Below are 22,267 nucleotides of genomic sequence, written 5' to 3'. Positions count from 1 at the left end.
TCTTAAATTTCCCAAAGAGACTTCACTTACTCAAAAAGGTAAGTCAGTAATACAATTACTTTTGGGAGAGATGAGAATTATCCTTTTATAATATTCATTCATGTACAGAACATGCATCAAGTGTTTACTTGGTACCAGATCTTAAAGATGGGGCAGACATAGATCAGCTCTGGTTTTTGCCCTCAAGGAATTCATAGTCTAGAAGGGAGACATATAAATAAACTATAATGTACCTGATCAGTGTTGATCAGTGTTGATCCCCAGCACAATTCAGGTTGGGGATCAGGCAAAGCTTCCCAGGAAAGGTAGAATAAGTAGGGTACTAGAGAACAAGATGGAGCAGCAGGAGAACAATGAGATCAGTGTACAGGTAGAGCAACGTCTATGTGCAAAGACAGACTGTGAGAAAGCAGCCTTTGGTGAGGGGAGCCAAGTGAAAGATGAAGCAGGACATATAAGGATGGCAAGGTCTGAAAGCCCCAAACAAAATGTTCACCCAATGCCTACAGCAAAACTGTATCTTCACATTCAGAACAGGCTTCATTGCAAAGATCCCAACCACTATTCCTACTACCCACCAAATTAGGTATGTTCTTGGGTGAAAGGATCTAGAAAAAAGAAATATAGTTTTGTTCATAGTCTCATGATCCCTCCTCCCCTCTTCTTGAAAAAGCAGCAGCCATGTTCTGGAGGAAATCCTTCTTGTCCTGATACTCTGGAGCCTCCACTCCTACTTAGCACCATGTCCCAGCAGCACTGTGTGCCATTCCTCAACAGAGAGCAACCATTCCAAAACTTGGGCCTTCCTGTCTATGCCAGACAGCCTCACCTCATAGAGGCTGAAGATGTTTTACCCTATTCAGAGGATTTTCTATCATACCACTCTAAATGGGTCCGAACTTGTCAGATCTCTTAAGCTAAGCAGAGTTGAGCCTGGCTAATACTTGGATGGGAGAAGGGCAAAGAGGACTCTAGACTTTGAGGCCTTTGGAAGGGGATTTTAATCATTAAGTTTGGTGCTGGTGGAGTGGCTCACGTGATGGAGCACCTGTCTATCAAGTGTGAATTCAAACCCTAGTGCCACCCAAAAAAAGTGACTTTTCAAGAGGTCAAAGGACAAATAAATCTCCCCTAGTGGCATAGGTAATTTTCAGCTGAGAGGGAAAACCAGGAGAGAAAAAGAAGGAACAACCTCAACACCATTTGTTGGAACAAAAGGCTTAAGAGACTAAACACCCTGGCAGATGGATGCTGACAACCAAAAGCCCACCTGGTCTAGGTGGCAAACACTGGCATTCCATCCAGGAGTAGCCCTCAGAAACCTTGCATCTGAGCTACGTCAGTCTCAGAGCCCACTGAACTGCCCATCTATACCAGGCAGGCCTTTCCCCTGCCTAGGAAGATACTTTGAGTTAGTCAGGAACTTTTCCCCTCCTATTTCATTCACATGTAGAGGGTAGTTCTCTAAATGAAGGCACAAAGTCTCTAATGTGACTCAAGTGGTAGAGTGCCTGCCTAGCAAGCGTGAGGCTGAGTTCAAACCCCAGTATCAACATTCAAAAAAGTCTCTCATGTTCCTCATCCCCCGATTCTTAAAAGATTCCAGAAACATGTTTTCCCATTCCCTCTGTTACCATACATGCTTGACCCATGACTTCACTTCATGACATGTAAGAGGGGAAAGTTATCATAGAAGGCCTCTTCTCCACATCATGGGAGTCAGAACTCTCAGGGGCTCTCCCCCATCTGCCAGTGGCTCTTTTGAGCCTCCAGCAAACATCAGAATCTCAGTTAGTCCCAGTTGCATAATCTATAAAATGGGTCAGTGCTAACCTGCTGACCTAGCCTATATAAGGACATTTCAATCTTGGCTAGCCAGTCTTCTCTTTCCTTGGTGGTAGAATGTGCTTTCCACAAACTTAATTTATGCTTCATACAGGGCCACTTTATGCAAGGATAAAGCAACATTGCCAGAAAACTAAGAAAGCCTGAACATGACATTTCTTTCCAAGTGGCTGAAATCTTCATCTCTGGGCCCTAAGGGAAATAAAACTGGAAAGAACCTGATTCTCAGAAGCACCATCCTGCTTCTAAACTGACTTAAAGTTCTCAGTCACTGGAAAAAATAGGGATGATAAAGATGGGAAAATGTTGGGGAAGCTGGGATAGACTGTGCCACTACTCTTCCTAGGCCCCAGTGACCAATAGCCCAAGTAGAGTTATAGACTGAAGTCACTTGAAAAACCAGTTGCAGGGCCCAAAGTACTCTTGCCTTAACCACTATCAGACCTAAACTTTCCCTAAGTGGCTCGTAAAGAATAATAATGATCCCAAAGCTCCTCTCCCAGAGGCCCTAGCTGCCCACCTCCAGGGCCCTTACCTCTGTACAGAAGGGGGTAAGCTGTGGATGGACTACAGGCTGGACATACATATGAAAAGTAGATTCAATCTCCATGGTCCGGCCATTTAGCTTCAGGATAGGGAACTCGATGATTTCCTAGAATGTCAAAGACACAGAAAAGAAAGTTATTTTGATGAACCATTTCAAGTAACTCCAGGGTTAAGAAAGAATGTGTATTTGGGGCTCATTCTTTCTTCAGGCCACAATCAAGACAGCCAAGACAGAGCCATCAGAGTTATAATCCTAACTCTCAAACCCTCCCACTGTTAACAGCCTCACAGGCTCCAGGAACCAGACATCCCTCCTCATCATCATTTCTGGGACGAGGAAGGAAGACAGTAGTGTAATATACCCCAGTTTCCCTAACAGTCTCTAGCAGAGGACTGCTCACTTGAGCCCCTAAAAGGAGGCCCTCCCTCTTTCTCAGGTCCCAATCCTGGACTAGGTCTGCCTCTCTAGCACACAGACAAAACAGCCATCACAGCAGTGCACAGGTTTCTTTATATGAAGTTTAAATAGAGCCAGTGAGTTTCTTCATTAGTTTTTATGAAGAAAAAAAAAAAGATAAATAATAAAGCCAAAGGGGATACCAAAGAGGAGAAAATGGAATATGAGTTAATAGGACCTGGTGCCTCCCACCTTTCTTTCAAGGAATACACACTCCCCCCCGCCCCTCCACTCCCCGCCCAATCGCTTAGCCAGCCTTTCCCAGTCCACTGGAACGTAATAGAAGAGAAGGAGGAGGAGTGACAATTTGTTTGGTGTCTCTAAGATTAATTTGTCTCCGTTATTTAATAGAGATGCACAGCACCAAGGTCCTGGTGTGCAAACAGGCTTGCAGAATGCTGGCTGTGCAGCATGCCTCATACACCACTGCTGGAAAGGGAGGGATGCATCGGGTGGGGGGCGGGGGGGAGGGCATAAGACAGTACACTCGCATCAGAGAGAAGAGGAAAAACAAGGAGAGAATAAAAAAAAATATTGCTTTTTAATATTCAAAAACAGTTTGCAAAATTTAATCAAAGCAGAGAAAAGCTAACATTTTTACCACTTTGACATTTTTATTAGCGCTTTCATAAATTTTTAAAACATGAATGGAATTAGTTTACAACACACACACAAAAAAATTGCCCTGAAAACATCTGGAAGAGACAAATAGGAAATAATAATAATAAAAAAAAAAGTAAAAGCAAAATCCTCCAAGTAAAATTAGCATCTAGAGAAAAAAAGAAGGCTTTGCCCACTTAGTGGCCCCAGCAGTTAGCTCCAGTGGCATCCCTACCCCAAAATCCCCATTCTAGAGAGAACCCTTCCAGTATCACCAAAATCAAGGCAAATTAGTTCTCTGCAGAGACTGCCTGGTGAAGTAACACAGCAGCTAATGACACCTGATTGCACTCAGGAAATGAAAGGTGGGAAAACAGAAGGAGAAATAGTTAATTTCCTTGATGTCCCAGGAAAGCCACATATTCTGCCTCCCAAAACATACTCACTTATATTGGACTTATTTTTAAAGCATCTATTTCAATGTAAATGCATAACAGCAGAATGTGGCAAACCAAATCAAGCCAGTCAGATTTCATGTCAGAGAAATTCAAAGGTTCAGGTTGCTGACTCCCTGGGCTGATCACAAAAATTGGAGAAGCTCAAAGGAGCTTACTGCTAGACACAGAAGGGAAAAATAGTTCAAGGCAGAGGGGAGACAGAGAGGAAGGCCAGGCTGCTTGATACCTCTTCTCCCAATGCAAGGAGTGGAGGATACTTACTCCTCAATTCACTAAGCCTTTTATTCCCCACAAAGCAGGGAAATAGAGGGAATTTTACTCTGAAAAACAAGTTTGAACACATACATATAAAACATACACATTGGTTCCCCTGAAAAATCAGGTAATTTCTGGTAAATCCTTCCTCTTCCACTAAGTAGAAGAAACATTTCCCCCAATACAAAGAGTTCCATGGCCTGGTGAGTTTGGCTGCCCTGGTGTCTAAGGAAACAAATAGGGACAGCTCCTCACTAACAATGTTAGCTGGTTTCGCAATGAAATTTAACCTGTGACACAACTGTACTTTTCATTTAAACTTTCATTTGGAGAGAAGCAGCGTTTGGAGACCTGCAGTTTGTCCTGCTAATAAAGACAAGTGTTGGGACCTTTAAGGATGCCATTCATCTTTGGCTTTTATTAAATTCAATTTTCTTAAGCCCACAATACATTATGAAATTAGGAGTTGACATTCCTCTGGAAACAAAAATATCTATCAAACATAAATAGAAAAAAAACCCTCTATTACAAAGAATTTATGGCTTAAAGTTGATCTCTTTCCACTTTTTTACAAGCACATGGTTTGTTTTAGATATCTGAAATGCTATTACAGATCTGAAACTTCATTAGTATTTATCATAAAATAGTATGCACTTTAGCTCTCACTCTGACCAGCATCAAGTCAGCATCCCCAGAAGATCCTCCAAAAACTTGGCCTTTGGGTTTCCCCACTGCAGCTCAGTAGTAGTCAAACTCTCCTGCTGCTGGTTTCCTCATCCACAGGGAAAGGGAGCCAACCTAACTACTCAAACTCAGTGCCACCCTTTCAGAGATGAAGAATAAGCCAGCCTCAGTCCCATGGGGGAAAAAAGGTGTAGATCCCTGAGATGCCTGAACCAAAGGCCCAGGTCATCAGCCTATTCCCCCAAGAACAAGAAGATAGACTTTCAAGAGCCAGTCTCACAACATGACTTTCCAGGAGCAATTGCCTCAGCAGCATCAGGAGCTACTGTAACAATAAGCCTGCACTCTGACCTATTCACTTGAGCCATAAGGATATAAAGGAGGAGTTTTTGACAGAAGACCCTCTGAGGAGTCAGAGCAGAAAGGATCTCACTTGGATACTTCTTACCTACTTACTACTTATAAAAATATGTTTTCACATACATTTTCTTATTTTACCCTTATTAATCCTAGGATATAGGTAATGTCATCACCATTATCAGGTTATGAACCTATACTATTAAGCAACTAATATTTACTAGGCATGGGGCTAGATATGAACACAGAGATGAACAGAATGAGATGTGGCATCTGTCTGTCTCTCTCTCTGTCTCTCTCTCTCTGTCTCTCTCTCTCTCTCTGAGATTCTCAGAATTTGGGCAAAAAGTTGGTCTTCAATACTCCCTAAAACATGTGAAGAATGGCAGCATAATATTCCTTACATTTATTGTTTACTCTGTGGCAGACACTGTACTAAGTGCTAATAGGAATGATCTCACTTAATCGTCCAAATAACTTATTAGGCAGAAATCATTACTATTCCTATTTCACAACGAACTAAGGCCCAAAGAAGGTAAGGTCACTTGCTTGCAGCTAGTAAGGGATGGAGGTAGGCCTCCAAAGGGGGAAAAAGAGACTTAAAAAGAGCAGCTTTCAAAAAGTCTGATTCTCTTAGTCTGAGAGGATATCCTGTAGGAAACTCAGTCTACTATCTCCTAAAAAAGAGGCTGTTCTCAAATTGTAACAATAATGCATGTGGATTCCCCAGGCAGAAAAGTCCTAGAGGTCTGCTACTGAAAATCTCCATATGGCTGCAGTAGCACAGATGGCACAAGGCTATATATAAGCTCAGGAGGGCAGGAGCCTTGAGCATCTCTGACACATCATTCACATTCTGGCACTCAGTCTTCCTTCTTTCAACTTTTGTTGAGCAAACACATGAAGGAGCTAACAAGCAAAAGATAGAGACCAAGTGTCTGGCTCTAACAGAAAACACTCTCAACATACATGATGGCACACACCTACAGTCTCAGCACTTAGGAGGCAGAGGCAGGAGGATCGAAAGTTCAAGGCCAGGAGGGCTACAGAGAGACCCAGTGACTCACGCCTGTAATCCTAGCTACTCAGGAGACAGAGATCAAGAGGATCTTGGTTTGAAGTTAGCCTGGGCAAATACTTCAAGAGACCCTAAAGTGTTTGATGTCCCTACTCCAGAGGAACTAATACAGAAACCTTAAAGTGACAGAGGTCAACATGAGAAGGGCATCAGGAACCAATGTAAAGATCAGTTAGAGATGAATCAACATGGGTAGTAACACATGGGTACACAAAAGCAATGCTAGGAATCTCTCTGTATAGCTATCCTTAACTCAACTAGCAAAAACACTGTGTCTTCCTTATTATGCTTGTGTCTTTTCTTCAACAAAATTAGAGATAAGGGCAGAACAGGACCTGCCTGGAACTGGTTGGGGGAGGGGGGAGAGGGGGGCAGGGTGGAGAAATGACCCAAACAATGTATGCACATGTGAATAAATGAATAAAAATAAATAAATAAATAAAAATTGCACAACAAAATGAAACATAAATTACATGAAAAAAAATACTGGCTGCAAATATTTCCCACCTCCCAGGGAAGAAAAGACAGAGAAATAAAAAGGAAGCAGCACCAAATAAACATTCATTTACCTTTACCTTTTTTAAGTGAGTTAGAGCAGAGGCTTCTTGGTGTTGTTAGGCAGGCACTCTACCACTTGAGCCATGCCAGCCCTTGTTATTGTTGTTGTTTGTGGTACTGGGAGCCTCATGCTCTATTGCTTAAGCCATATTCCTGGTCCTTTTCAGCTTTTAGTTTGTTTTTTACATAGGGTCTCATACTAACTTGGCCCAGGCTGGCCTTGAACCTGAGATCCTTCTGTCTCCTTCTCCTGAGTAACTGCAATTATGGACATGTACCACCATGCCCAGCCTCGAGGTTTTAAACCTAGTTGCTTTAAAATTGCTCAACTAGGAACACCAGTGATTTTCTTGATAAACTGAGTACAAAACTGTCATGGCATTTCCAATGAAATTTTATACCCACTGTCAGTAGATTACAAGAAATAAATGTGGAGGTTGCTTTCAGGGTAGTCAAACTTCCTTCAACTAAATTGTATGCAGTGTAAGATTACACTGGAAGATAGAACAACAATAAAAGGATTTTAAGCAGAAAGGATTTAGGTTAGACTGTTGGCAATTCATGACAAAGCACAGACTCTTCTGAAACATCAGCTGCCTGAGCAGATGTTTCTATGATCCTATCTGAAATAAAAAAGGAAGATAATTTTCCATGGCTTGCCCTTTCAACCTAAGAAGGAACTAAGAAGGAATTCCTTCAATTTAGAGATATATCCCTTCCTTTCACTTTCTGAAGAAAATTCCAAAACGTATATGCCCCTGTAGTGAAGGGTTTGACAAAATCCAAAAACAGTATCATACCACATGGTAAATGCAAGGTGGTTAGGGGTGGGAGTTAATCCAAATACTTGGTTTTGGATAAAGTTCTATGCAGAGACAGCCCTTTCAGCCTGACACCAGTGACTAACGCCTGTAACCCTAGCTACTCAGGAGACAGAGATCAAGAGGATCTTGGTTTGAAGTTAGCCTGGGCAAATACTTCGAGAGACCCTATCTCAAAAAAACCCATCACAAGAAAGGGCTGGTAGAGTGGCTCAAGGTGTAGACCTTGAGTTCAAATCCCAATACCGAAAATAAATAAATAAATAAATAATAATAATGGGGTAAAATGGTTTGGAGGTGTGGCTCAAGAAGTAGAGTACCTGTTTTGCAAGCATGAAGTCCCTGAGTTCAAAGCCCAGTCCCATCTAAAAAAAAAAGCCCTTTCTCCAAAGCATCAAGGAGTTTCCTGGCCATGGGGAAGAGGGGAAGTGGGATGAGAGAGTGAGGGCTGCATTGGGTAATGGGCATGATTTGTTTAACAGTTTCTCTCTTGGGGGGAAAAAAAGGCATTTTATGCACAAGGAGCTTATTTCTTAAACAAACACTCGTGGTTTTGATTTACACCACAGCCTGCTCCTAAATAATTTATGGCGGGTTAAATTTATTGCCGAGCCCTGGCTGGCTGCAAATTCGAATTGCCAAATAATTAGATTTTAGGGCAAAGCTTATAAATTACCCGTCGATTTGTCCGGACTTGTTTGTCAGTTGCTTTGTGCTTCAGGTCATCTTTGGCATTTGGCTGTTTGGGTTTTAATTGCTGATTTACACTTTGACAGATGAGAGCTGATGCACGAAGTTTCAGGACAAGGCAAGGTAAAAAAAAATCAGAGCTTTAAAAGGCTGATTTTTCACCTACATGTCCCCCTCCACCCATCCCTACAGACCCCCAAAGCAATTAAAATGTAGAAAAGAGGTTGAAAATAGACACTGCTGTTCTTTGTTTAAGGGGTAGAAGTATAGGGTGAATTATAATTTACCTTTACTAAAGTCTGATTTTTTTTTTCACAAAAACATAATATCAGTAGAGATTGAACACTTAGAAACTATATCCTCACCCAGGGGTGTTCAAACATTTTTACATACTTGATTGTAAATAACTTCAGATATCACTGGCCTTTTGAAGCTGACCCTTCAGGGCAGCAAACAATCAAATTATTTCTTTGTAGCTATCTGTATGCATATATTTATCATGTAATTAATTTAAACAAATATCAGGTTGTGTGCAAGAGGTCCCCTGGAGGCAGCACAAAGGGTAGGCATGGGAGTGGAATAAGGTGTCAAGCCCAACTTACCATTCCAGTGGAGGAAAACAAATCTCTCTGGGTAGTGCCCTGGCTCTATCTACTATATAGATAGAGGGCCTGAAAGGCTCTCTCTATATTCCCAGAGAAGTAGGGTTTGTCTCCCAGCTACATGCTATACCCTAACAGCTTATTGTGAGGCCATGAGTCAGAATAGTACTAGCACTGATTCTACTAATAAATGCTAGTACATATAACCATTACATGCTAGGCACTCTTCTGAGCACTTACATGTATTAGTTCATCTTAATCCTCCCATGAGTCCTATAAGGTTAGTAATATTATTAACTCTATTTTGCCAATAAGGGAACTGAGACATAAAGAGCACAAGTAACTTGAGCAAGGTGATACTGCTTGTAGGTGATGAAGCCAAGATTTAAATATAGACAGTCCAGTTCTAGAGTCTATGCTCTTTACCACTATGCTATCTTGCCTCTCATCAGAATGACCTTACCTCAGCTTCCCCTCACTCTGGAGGTCCAGAGTCCCCATCCTGGAATTTGACCACAGGTAGTCAAAGCCTACTCAATTGGTCATCAAATAAGGGGTGGGGAAGTCATGTAACTTTCTAAGAATCACAGGATGAATCAGAGGCTTGATTACACAAAGACCATCTCTCCAAACAATCAAAATACTGCTCTGAAGATTCACTAGCTGGGAGTGAAAAGATGGGGGTAACAGGCAATCAAGATAGAACCAGGCCCACTCTAGCAGCAAGAGTTCTGGTCAGGCAACTTCCATGGGGTAGTTCATAAATTCCCTATTCTCTGTGCACTCCTGACAGGTAGACGCAGGACAAGGGGAAAGTTGTGTTGGCATGATAGACTTAAAAAAATCAAATTACTAAGCAAGCTGAATGATATTCTGCCCACAATATATTGAATCTTTTTCTCGAATACTGGCTCAGGTGATCCCACATCTCCCTGACAGGAATTACTCCCTTATTTCATGGATGAGAAAGCTATGGCAGTCAGCTGGTTCCCAAACCAAAGTACCTCACAGGCAGCATTCCATCACTTGGAAACTTGTTAGAAATGCAAATTCCCAGACTGAGGATATAGCCCAATGGTAGAGCACATACCTAACACAAGGCCCTGGGTTGGATTTCTAGCACTGTAACAAAAAAAAAAAAAAAAAAAAAAAAAGGAAGAAGAAAAGGAAAGGAGGGAAGAAAAGGAAAGAAAGAAAGAAAAAGAAAAAAGAGGAGAGGAGATTCCTGGCCTTTGACCCAGACTTTGAATCAGAAGCCCTGGGGATGAAGATGGGTCAGCAATCTTGGTTTTAACCAGCACTGCAGATGATTCTTATGCTCACTGAAGTTTGAGAACCACTGGTCCATACTAGTGTTTCTCAGACTTCAAATTACCTAAAGATCTTGTCAAACTGCAGATTCTGTTTAGCTCTGGTATAGGGCCTGGTAGTCTATATTTCTAAGAAGCTCTCAAGATGATGATGATGCTGGTTCTCAGACCACACTTTGAATGACAAAGGTGTAATAAATCTAGAACATCTATGTGATTAATTTCTTATCACAGAGGCAGTGACCAATGAGAATCAAGCGTTTAAGGCTCTCAGCTCCTCTATCAGAACATATGCTTACTCCACCCACTTTTAAGCACCTGGGACAAGCCTTTTAGATCAGCCAATCATCAGACATCTCATTCTCCTTTATGCTAAGAGCCTGGGGATAAAAACTGACATGTCACACTGAGAACTTAATAGAGCAAGCTGGTACATTTTTGCTACGGAGCCGTCAAGAGATCTTGTTATGGCAGTGGCTGTTCTCTTAGGAATACTGTCAAAACCAGGGCACCAAGCCAGTTGCCAATGGCTCACATCTGTAATCCTAGCTACTTGGGAGGCTGAGATCAGGAGGACTGCAGTTTGAGGCCAACCAAAGCGAATAGTTCACAAGACTTTATCTCCAAAATAACCAGAAAATAATGGGCTAGAGGATTTGGCTCAAGAGGTAGAGTGCCTGCTTAGCAAGCACAACACCCTAAATGCAAACTCCAGTCCCACCAAAAAAAAAAAAAAAAAAAAAAACCCAGGACATCAGGTAACCCCAGAGTGTTCAGCGTATTATTTTCATACTATTTTCTGAGCCTTATAGAGGAATAACTTTACTTCTGTCCAAAAGAACAATAAAGGAGGCTTGGATGTCTCCCCTATAAAGATTTCTCATTACAGACACAAGCCAGAAGTTTGGCTCATCTGTCTAACACCTATAATCTTGAGAAAGGCCTCTCTAACACTAGCCACAAATCTAGAACAGGATCAAAGAAATTCCTGCAGATCCTGAGGCACTAACATAGACATTCCTTCCCAACATCATCATTCTACACCATCATCATGAACTTCCTTTTGGGCCTGTCCCTGACATTGGTACTCTACTCATGTCATCTTTCTGGTGAAGGTAGACCTTATGAAAATGGCATGTGTGATCCCATTCATGAGCCCCTAGCTCTCCCTACCACAACTAAATACCAATCTCTTTCAAGATTAGTCAGCTTTTCAATGCTGCTAGTGCTGGAATAAGTACCTGTGAACAAGCAGACATTGTCCCTGGACTCCTTTCCAGACACTGCAATCGCACTCAAATCAGGGTTCTCAGTTTTATCTCACTTTTGAAGAATAGAATTCCAAGCTTTCTAGCCAATTATCATTCTATCTACCTTATCATCTTAGCTACCTAACCATCACTACCTGCTTCCTCTAGGACAATGATCAAACAGTGCCTCTACTTTGCCACTAAGGAAACTGCCTGTAATACTGTCCTTGTATGTTCCCCCTGATGAGGACCTTCAACTCACAACACCCCATTTACGACAACCTGACCAAATCTCTTAGCACCCATGACTCCCTGGCAGTCCACTAGAATCCAAGGAAGTTATAAGTTATGAAAAAGCATAGTTCTCATACTTCTTTCTTTCTGAGCACATCTAAGGGCTATGACATTTAACTTCTCTCCATTCCCACCATCACAACCTTAGTCCAGCCCACTAACATCTCTCTCAAATAATGAATCCTAACAAGTTTCTTCATAGCCTTTTTTAACCCCTTCTCTGTTCCCATGAACTGTGGTCCCTATTTCTGTTTCTTCTTTTGCCCTCAAATAATACATTCAAACTTCCTCTGGCTCACTAACTTTGCCTCAACCTCACCATGCACTCTGTACTATGGACTTTACCTTCAGCAACACTGGCATCTCCAGTAAGAATCTCTGCCAAAATTTAGCTTTCAGATCAGCCCCTGGCTAGAATGGTTCCCCAGGACTAGATCCTGAACACTGCCCTAGAAGAGAAGTGGAGCCACTCACATAGCAGACCTATTCTGCTACACACAGATTTTCAAAATCTCCTACTGGACAATTATATGCAGGAACAGGACCCAAATAGCAGCCCATTCCAAGGCACCTCTACTTCAGAATAAAAGCTTTCCTGATGCTTGTCTCTTCCTTCAGAGATTCCTTTCTGATTCTCTCAGCACCTAACAGGGCTTTGTCTGTGGTTGTACTCAAAATATACAAACCCTTCTCTGCCTATGCCAGCCTGTTCACCCTTCTGCTGCAGACTGCCAGCCTGCAGTGGCTAATGTCAATCTGGAAACACTCTTATTTTGGGCTTTTAGGCTATGGCTCAATTTTCACAGCTAGAGCCCAAAACTCATCACATAAATGTTATACTGTAGAGGCTTTTTAAGTATTGTGAACACCCACTATAAGAGAATTTAAAAAAAAAATCATCCCAATGGCATCTTTATCAAAATGATGCAGGATCCTTCTACCTAACGAGACATAGAGATGGAAAAAGCATCTCCTAATATCAGTTTCCTCATGTCAAACAACCAAGATCAGTCTACGAAAGAAATGTAGAAGTGAGAAGAAAAACAAGACAGAATGCTGCAGGAAGAAACAAAGCCTTTGGACTCATCTTAAAACATTTCTCTGGTATCATTCCCCCACATCACCCTTGCCACTGCTGACTTGCTTTCTATGGCTGAGTATTTGTTGCTGGGGCTTAGATGGAGGGCTCAAGCTTCATCCCCACCCACTGGTCAGCTTTGCTCTCACTAATCTTCTCTTGTTACCCAGATCCTCTTGCCTCTTCACTAATTCTTCCTTCTACATTCCTTTCAAAGTCAGCTGTTTATCTGTTTGAAAGGTCTAAACCTCCCTAGTCTATTGAAGGTGGGTCCTAGCAGATGCAATTCCAAATTTCCAGTATTTTGAGGGAGGGAGGAGGTGTCCTGTCATTCTCCAGCCATTGCCTCTCCCTAGAGACCTAGCCATTCACCTAGCTGCTACCTTCAATGACAGCTAAAGTATCAGTTTAGACTCCCTGACAATGCCTCAGAGCCATAGCTAACATACTTCCACCTTGCCCCTTACACTTTGTGCCCACACCTTATTGGCCCAAATTCTCTTAAGCCTCTTCTAACCTTTGTACTCTCACTTACAGCATCACAATAAGATCTTGTAGCTTGAATATGAGAAATACCATATAACCGATACAGATAATCCAACTAATTCAACAGTGAACTATTTGCCAGGTTAAAAGTCTTCAATCTCCCTCTCCCTCATTTTCAACATTTCCACAAACAAGTTTGAAATCAAGGTCAGTATTTCCAGACTTAGGCCAATTAGTCCTACTTTGTTCTATGGGCCCCCTTTTATTTCTGCTATAAGAGTTGTGAGAATCCTCAGGCCTACAAGGCTCTCTTGGGTCTCCTGAATTTCTCATAATATAAAGCCTCTTTGCCCCTCCTGCACACAGTAAACAGGGCTCACCACTCCCATTCTTTGTGCCCCCAATTTACCAATACTTACCTGTGTAAAGATAATTAGTGTACTGCCTGATCCCTGGACTCTGAGCTCCTTCAGGGTAGGAAATGTTTGTCTTTTTATCCCAGTAGTTACTAGTAGAGCAAAAAAAGGCCTTCTCTGTCTCTAAGGTGGTTAAAATGAGGTCCTCCCCATTCCTTTGCTGCCTCAGTTGGCTGTGTCATATCCAACAAAAAGTTTAAAGGCAGCTCAGTGTCACTGTTATTTTACAGACCCTGATTTCATTCACACTTTATCAATGGTCCTATTCTTTAAAGCTCTTACCCACCACCAAACTTAGCCCAGTGCCTAACAAAATCTGCATTCTAGCAGCTGTATCAACCCTGGGGAGGCCACCAGGATAAGAGGCTTGCAGGAGGGAAAGGGATGCTTCCTGATTTATACTAAATTATGTGATGACTTTGTTACCAGTGACCCAGTACTCCCTAAAGAAATTTTCTGACTCCACACCCAGGAAGCTCTACAGCCTAACTACACATCATGGCAGCTAAAAGGTATAAACCCTAGGGAAGGTAGAAAAGCAGTCTGAATAAAGCAAATAAACCCAATTCCATCGTGCCTCTGCTATGCCAAACATACAAGGCAGCACCACCATGCATCAGTTCCTGAGATGTATATTTTACTTCTACATTGCTATGTCTGCTTCAAATAAAGATAGACCCTTCAGTTCTCACATGGAGTTACAACCTGGCCAAGACCTGGACACAGCAAACACTTGTTCCCATTCAGGGAGCACTAGTGAGGAGCCATAAGAGAGTCAGAGGGAGGCCCATCCCTATAGGGGACCACCAGGGAAACAGCAGCCTGTGGAGGGGGAGGGAGAAGCACCACATGAAGGCAGTGATGAAAAGGACAAAAGGGCCTAGTGAGCCTCCCCATTCCCACTGCAATCGCTGGCCACCAATAGTGGGATTCATTTGTAGTGATCCTGGAAGAAGAGGTGTTAAAGCAGAGACATAACTAAAAAGAAAGGAGGGGAAAAATTATTCCAGGAGTCAGGAGCCTGTGCAAGAACACTTACGGCTCACATAGTCGTCATAACTCAGCTCCCTCAAGCATTTTGTGCTGTGCTTATGGTGTTAACTTTAATGTCTTAACATATAACACCATCCACACTAACACAAAATACTACACATGCCAGATGAGGCTGAGTTATAGTTGCTGTGGGAAGCATAACTTTGAATTTCCTGATTTTGGTGCATTTAATCTCAACCATAATGTTACATTAACGTCGGTTTTGCATTTCATTTCCCAGTTTAGAAGAATAGAGTCAGCGCCTTCGTCTATTTGTACAGAAAAAAGTATAGGCTGACTGGGGCCACAGGCAGACGGACCAAAATCCAACAACTGAGCTCTCCTGCTAAAATCCCTGGCCTAACCCCTCCCACTTGGAGGAGGTGCAATCAGGACAAGCTAATAAGGGAGGGAAAGGTGGATTCTGTCTCTAATGTACTGCCTTTCTGTATACTTGGAGACTGCAGAAACCAAGAAGAGAGAGAAAAGAAGCTAATTATGGAGCAAAGAGCAATATTTGTGTGTGGGAGAGGGTGAGAGGGGATTCCTGCCTTTCATCTTGAATGGAGGAGAAAGGGCATTGATATAGTTTGATTTGTAGGGATCTTAACCATTTTCTGTAACGTTCTCCAAAATGTCTCTTTCATGAAAAACTAGTAAGGATATGCCAATTCTAGGTCATACTGAAATTCTCCAAGTGCTTCCCTTCAACATTATTCCTTCTCTTCTGTCACCATCAGCCCTCCCTCCCCCCGCTGCCCTCCAAAAATAACCCAGCATCTGGACAATCTTCTATAAAAGCCAAACTCCTTTAGTCATAGTTCTAACTCAAAATGCAGATGGAGTCTCTTCAAGGTTTCTGTAAAAAGGGAAAAAAAGTCCCTACGGACAAAGACCAAACACTAGAAAATCTCAACCTCAAAGGTCATTTTTCTCCAAAGTTATAGGTACTTGAATACAGATGAGAAGCAAAACAATAGGCAGAGCTTCTACAAAGCAGTGTGAAAAAGACTACCCAGGAGCCAAATGGACAGCCAGAGAGGACTCAGGGAGGGATGAAGGCAGCAGCCAGGATGTCAGCTTCCCAGATGGGAAGAGTTGGGTGTCCCTCCCTCCTTGGTCATCTAGACAGCTGAGGTTACTTCCTCCTCCCCATGAGCTGTGGCCTATACCTCATTTTCCTCACTTACATTTGCTTTGGTCTCTTCTGAACACTGAGGTGGTAAGAAAACTTGCCCTGAGGTTAAAGATGCACAATTAAAGATCCCACCAAAGCTTTCAGGCTGCTCTCTGGGCCTCAGGGTCACAACAACCATTATTTGATGCACATGCATACCAAAATGAGCAACATGAACTCCTGCTAGTGAAGACAAAGGAGCCACAGTTCTCTTAAATCAGATAAAAATCTAGTTCTATATCAGAAACCAATTCCCAAAACAAAAAAGGAATCACATTCCTGAAATTTAGAGCCTCTAAAATGTTTTAAACCAACTAAATTAACATTTAAGTAAAAAAAATGTTTTCAAATGAAAAACAATCTTATATTCAACTAATACCTATCATGTTAATCTGAATCAAAACATGTAAAACAAATAAAATGAGCACAGAGACCAGAACACAAAAGCCTATTACTGACAAACCAACCACTCCAAGTTCACCTAGCTGAACAAAGTACAAAAATAACAGCAAAAATGATGACGAATGGAAAATGCCAGATGCTTACCATATTTGTAACCAATATTGTTACTCACCCAAGTACAACAGAGCTTACACCTGTTAGTTTTTCATGATGGCATTCCTTTAGGACAGTCCCAATAAGCTGACTCAGAGACTTTTGAAAACCAGAGACAGATGAGAAAAATAAGTTCACATCCAGCCTCCAGACAGACTCTGGCCCAAAACCTATTTCTGGCCCCTACACACCCAGAAGTATGGCATACTCTAGAAGATTTAGAAATGAACTATGCAGAGATCTTGGGTAGAAAGGAAAAGAACTAGCTGGTCAGGAGTTGGAATGGATCTCATTCAAGATCCCAGCCTCACCCCCAAGAGGAATGCAGATCTTACCTGTTAAGTGGACAACCATCACACCATTCTAAGGGAAAGCTGATATAACTTACACATCACATTCTAGTTCTTTTACTGTCTCTTCTGGAAGTTCTTTCTTATCACAAATCTCAATCTTTCTTGCTTCCATTTATATTCATTTCTTTCTTGTCCTTTTTAAAATGAAGAGCAATATACTGACACACTACTTGGAACAATTACTCCCCATAAGATGAAGTTATTTAGTAGGACAAGAAATCAGTTGTCAAAATTATATTCCATTTTCCTTTCTTACTAAGTCCTGTTTTTTGCCTATAATGATATTTGTTCCTTTTATCCTGAGCTTTTCCACTTCCCTTGCTGACCAGAGACCTAAACAGCACAGAGGCTCTGATGAGAACCTGACTTACGATGACCTCATTGAAGGATGCTGCCCTGTCTGGAACTGAAAACTTCTTTAATCCATCCTCCAAGCTTTTTCTGAATCCTAATCAGGATCCCACTACTTGCAAACCTTAAAGAAAAACAAACAAAAATTTTTAAAGAGAAAGGTTTTAAGTTGCCACTAATAACACGTCTTAGGCTGTCCATCCCTTTCCTGAGAGTGGTCCAAGGGGTAGTCCAATACAGATATGTGACCCTAAACTCATCTTTCCAACTGTTGATCACAGCATTGTAGAGGCTTAATGAAGTTGAGATGCATTACATTTATCACTTGTCCTAGATCCACTCAAATCCATCACTATGTCACAGCAAGAAGTTAGATTGATCTGACAGGATTTTCTCTTCTTCACAAACCCATGTAAGTTATTACTCAGTATTCCATGGTCTTCTAGCTGTTTGCTGATTGATTATCTGACGATCAGGTCAAGTATCTTCTCTGGAATCACAGTAAACTAATGGGTCTATAATTTCCAAGATCATTCGTATTTCCCTTTTAAAGATAAGCAAAACAGCAAATGCTTCTTCTTGAGTTCTCTAAAGCAACAGCTAATGCTTTGCTAATAATGCACCAGGGCAGCCAATTCCTTAAGTGCCCTTGGAATCACATCATCAGGGTTCATTGATTCTGGAGATAATCTTTAATCAAGCTCAGATACTGGTAAATAGCATAAAGCTCTAACTCAGCCTTGGTGCCTAAGTCTGGGAGGGAAGTTGATGATACAAGTGATTTAAATCTGTACTGCATGTGTTCAGCATTGCAATACATACATACATACATACATACATACATAAAACAATGCCCTTGAAAGATAGATGAAAGGTGAAATTGACAAACCAAATTGAGACATGAATCAGGCTCTACCTTCAAGAACACTGGCAGGACCTTCTGCAGAACAAGAGAATAGAATTACACAATTATCTGAGTTTATAATCTAACTGAAAAGAAACACACATATATAAATATCTTCCAGGAAACAGAAAGCAACAAATGCCATAATGGAGGTGCCAAGCAGTTATGAAGGTTCAGAAGAGAGATGAATCATATGCAACAAAGATGTGTAGGATTTTAGACTCATGTACCACTAGGGCTTACTCAAGAACTGAAACCCAATCTGTGAGGGAAATAATATGGAATCCCTAATTTCCAACTTGGGAAACTCTACAAACTAAACCACCCAGGCACACCCACCACGCCAGATGCAGAGAAGATTGCTCTACAGCACAGGCAGGAGCAAATGGCAGAGAAAGTAAACATGGCTTAGGTAGGTACCAAGCTGTATTCCCTTCTATCCAAAGCTCCTTCCCCAGGGCACTGTCCTTATCCAGTTCTGATATTCCAAGGCCTCGGCAGGCCTGATTCCAATGCCCCAGAAGCAAATCCTGACTTTAACAGAGAATAGTAAAGAGAAGAGAAAAGAAAAAGCTTTAAGTAAAATAAAATGCCATTCTATAAGACAGACCCTCTTCCTGGAAAAAAACAACCACAAGAGATGAAGCCAGTTTATTCCTAAAAGGACCCTACCTCCCTGTCTCCCAAGTCTCCAATGTTGAGGTCTTCTTCTCCCTCTTCTGCTTACTACTGAAAGCTACTCCCAACAAAGCAGTATGTCTATGCATCCCAAAATTAAACACTCTATAACCTAGCTCTGCAGAGAAGAGTAACAGTCCTACATCCAGGCATACTTGGGGCCCTCACACTACAATAAAGTAGCACATTGGCCCCAACTATTTCCTCAAAGCAAACACCAAGCCCTTCATTATCACCCAGTACAGGTGCCTCTCAGCTGCTATTCCAAGCTTCCCTTTTACCTTAAAAGGTAAAAGGCCTTTATACATAGTTGGTGACTAAGGAAAAAAGCAAGCGAAGAAATTTTCCTTTTTAACACATCAACAATGGTACTTTAGTTCAGGTATCTAATACTGCATAACAAATCATCCCAAAACTTGTGACTTAAAGCATCAACAATCATTTGTTTCTATGTGTCAGAAATTTAGGAGTGGCTCTGTTGGCTGAGGGTCTCTCTTGACGTTGAAGTTAGATGCCTACTGGTACTGTGGGCATATGAAGGTTTGACTGAAGCTGGCAAATTCACTTCTAAGATGGCTCACTCACATGACTAGCAAGTTAATAATAGCTTCTTGATTACAGCCTCAGCTCTATACACATGTGCCTCTCCACAGGACTGCTTGAGTATCTTCACAGAATGGTGCCTAGCTTCTGCCAGAGCAAATGATCCAAAAGAGCAAAGCGGACTGCAATGCCTTTTATAACTTAGCCTCATAAGTCACACATTGCCTCCTTTCACTATACATTATTGGTGAAACATGGTTATCTCTGGACTGTTAAGAGAGGACTTCTAAGGGTAGGAATACAAGGAGTTAAGGATAGCTAGGGGTCATCTTGGAAGCTTGCTACCATAATACTCCTTTAAAGAACAAACGGCAGTGGCAGAATAAGGGAGTAAAAAGAGAAAGAAAAGAGGAAGGACAGGAGAGAAGGAAATATTTTGATTTCCAAAAAAGCTGAGACTAGAGAGAAACAATGTGACCAATCCTCCAGAGACCTCTCAGGTTTATCCTGCCCTAGCATATTTGGACAAAGTCCCACTTCTTAGGCAGGAACTCCAGATGAGTAGCTAAAAGCCAGGAAGACATGAGAAAACTAGTCTGGGTCCCAAGAAACAAGACTCTCCTCCCTCCCTCATTGCCCACCCCACCTTTTCTGAAGCAATGATACAACCATTACCTGAGGATGAATCTGTGGCTTGTCGCACGTGGCCTCAAAGTCCAGCACTAAAAAGTAGTGATACCTCTGGGGAGGGAAGGACACCATTGCTGCCATGGATGCGCCAAAGCCGTGGGCCGCCAGCTTTCTGGTGGATATGGAGCAGAACTCCGGAACACCACAGGGAGAAAATAAGTGGGAGCCCAGCACTTTTCTTGCTCTTGAAAGTAAATACGAAGAAAATCGAGCTGCTCCAGTCTGTAAAGGTGCTAGCATTGAACATCCAGAAGCATCTAAAACTTAGGGGAGGAAAGTTAAAAGAAAAAAACAAAAAACAAAACAAAACAAAAAACAGAGAACCTGGGTTACTCCCCTCCCACTGTAGCCCTGTTCCATCTAGTCTTCAGGAATATCCATGCAACATGAGCCACTCCCCAGTGTTTCTGGACCCCTTGTCTAAAGCACAGTATTCATTACTAAAGTTCAAGACCCTAACACCAGCACCTGCAGCATTATTACAGCTCTGAGTCTCCCAGATCATTCTGAAAACAATATGCAATACTGGCCTTCATCTTTAAATGGAGCACTAGTTCAAAAGAGAACAGAGAAAATTTCTGCAATGACTTCTCAGGTGGCAACAGTTAACTTTAAAGCTAAGGGTCCCAAAGAAATAAGAGGTGACCCCATTGCACAATCAGTCCTGGACGCTAAGTAGACTCAGACAAACAGTGGGAAGTGTCCAAGGCTCTCTTCGGCTCCATTACATGCCATCTGCCCCAGCTCTCCTGTCTGTGTCTCCACATACTCTCCACAGTGTGAAAGTGAACAAAGCCAATCCCAGGGGAGTTTGTTCACAACATTCTGGTGATTCCCCAACCCCCACACCAGTAAGCGGCACCCTGGGGGAATGAACAAGGCCTGAGAACACAGCTGGCAACAGCCTCAGGCCTCCTCATTTGCTGCCTTCAGTCTCACTCTCTCCGAGAGGCCCTGAAGGACTGTGGGGCTTTTTAAATAGGGAAGAAAAAGAAAAAACCCAGATGTGGCAGTAATGGGAGCATTGCTAAAAGTCTAGTAAAGTTTTCTGAGGCAATGTGTGCAAAAAAGAAAAAAAAATTCAAATCACTTTTCCTTACATTTTCCCTTTAAATTTACACAGTATCTGCTCCTCAGAGGGCTAACTAAATATAAAATCAAAGCCTAAGTTTTATTCACAAATAACCAAAACTTTAAAAAAAAAAAGAAAGAAAGAAAAGAAACAAAGCAGAAATTTTGTGTCCTTTCCCTCTTCATACCCAATCACTCAAATTTCCCTCAACTTTAATCCTCAAAGAAATCTTACCATTGGATACAGAAGCCCCATTCAAACAGAGCCAAAGGCTTGCCTATCTATGAAGGGCTACAAATAGGCACCTGGTTCGTTCCATGTAGGGGAGTGGAGATAGCATCCTGTGAAGTGCAAAGCATACTCAAAGGCAAAGAGGTCACTATGACCTGAGCAGAAAAGGACAACGCCAAGCATCACTTCTCTTTCCAGCTCTCTCCTGGCTTCTTGAATGACCTACAATCACTTGTCTGCATATTTATTAGAATATATGCTAGTGTAGGTCTTCAATTTCCCTATTTGTATAGTGAAACGTCATGGAGTTGGAGTGAAGACTAAGAAGGACTTTTAAGTTCTTCATGGATCCTGCATAAGCACAGCTCTTGTTTCCACCACTACTTTACAGCCTCCCCAAAAATGCAGCCCAAACTCCCTCAGTCCAGGTAGACAAAGGCTACCTTGTTTGAAAAGGGAAAAGGGTCAATATCCAAAAAGCCAGAATCTAAAATAATCCATTATATCACCCATTCCTGAAAAATACTGGGAAACCTTATTGAGATGGGAGACACCAGTCTATTCCATTATCCATTCTAGTATGGACCCAAAGTCCTTCAGGGCTTTATAACTCTTATCTAACCCCTCAAAGTCACACCATGCACTTTTAAAACCCTTAATGCTATCCAGTGTCTATAGTATATAGTCAACTAGACTCTGCCAAATACTACAAGCTATTAGGCACTGTGATTAACCAGGACTTCCAAGTTTGAGTCCTGAACTTTTACCACTCATTAGTCATGCCACCTTGGATGAGCTCTATTCTCCAATTCCTCACCTATAAATGACAATAACAGTACCTACTCCTTAAGTGAAAATGAAATGAGATAATACATGTCAAGCACTAAGCAGTGTCT

At 41.8% G+C, this 22,267-nt stretch overlaps 1 protein-coding gene across 16 annotated transcripts in view; it reads right to left on the bottom strand.

Annotated features, from left to right (window-relative positions):
* Eri3 (ERI1 exoribonuclease family member 3) overlaps positions 1-22,267 on the bottom strand; it is a 128,220-nt gene that overhangs the window by 91,985 nt on the left and 13,968 nt on the right. For 13 of the 16 annotated variants that reach the window (XR_012449933.1, XR_002213798.2, XM_074080324.1 and 10 more), the window contains 2 exons: positions 20,054-20,331; positions 2,381-2,497 (listed from right to left, as the gene is read on the bottom strand). Coding sequence is in view for 14 of the 16 variants with exons in the window: in XM_074080318.1 (XP_073936419.1) it covers positions 2,381-2,497; positions 20,054-20,331 (395 nt within the window). In the remaining 2 variants the exon portion in view is untranslated. Of the gene's footprint in view, positions 1-2,380; positions 2,498-8,335; positions 8,437-20,053; positions 20,332-22,267 lie in introns of those variants that run through there. The other 3 variants (XM_074080326.1, XM_074080327.1, XM_074080328.1) reach the window with 2 other exon arrangements.

This window comes from Castor canadensis, chromosome 7 (genome assembly GCF_047511655.1).
Source record: "Castor canadensis chromosome 7, mCasCan1.hap1v2, whole genome shotgun sequence".
Classification (NCBI taxonomy): Eukaryota; Metazoa; Chordata; class Mammalia; order Rodentia; family Castoridae; genus Castor; species Castor canadensis.
This window is presented reverse-complemented; position numbering and strand designations above follow the sequence as displayed.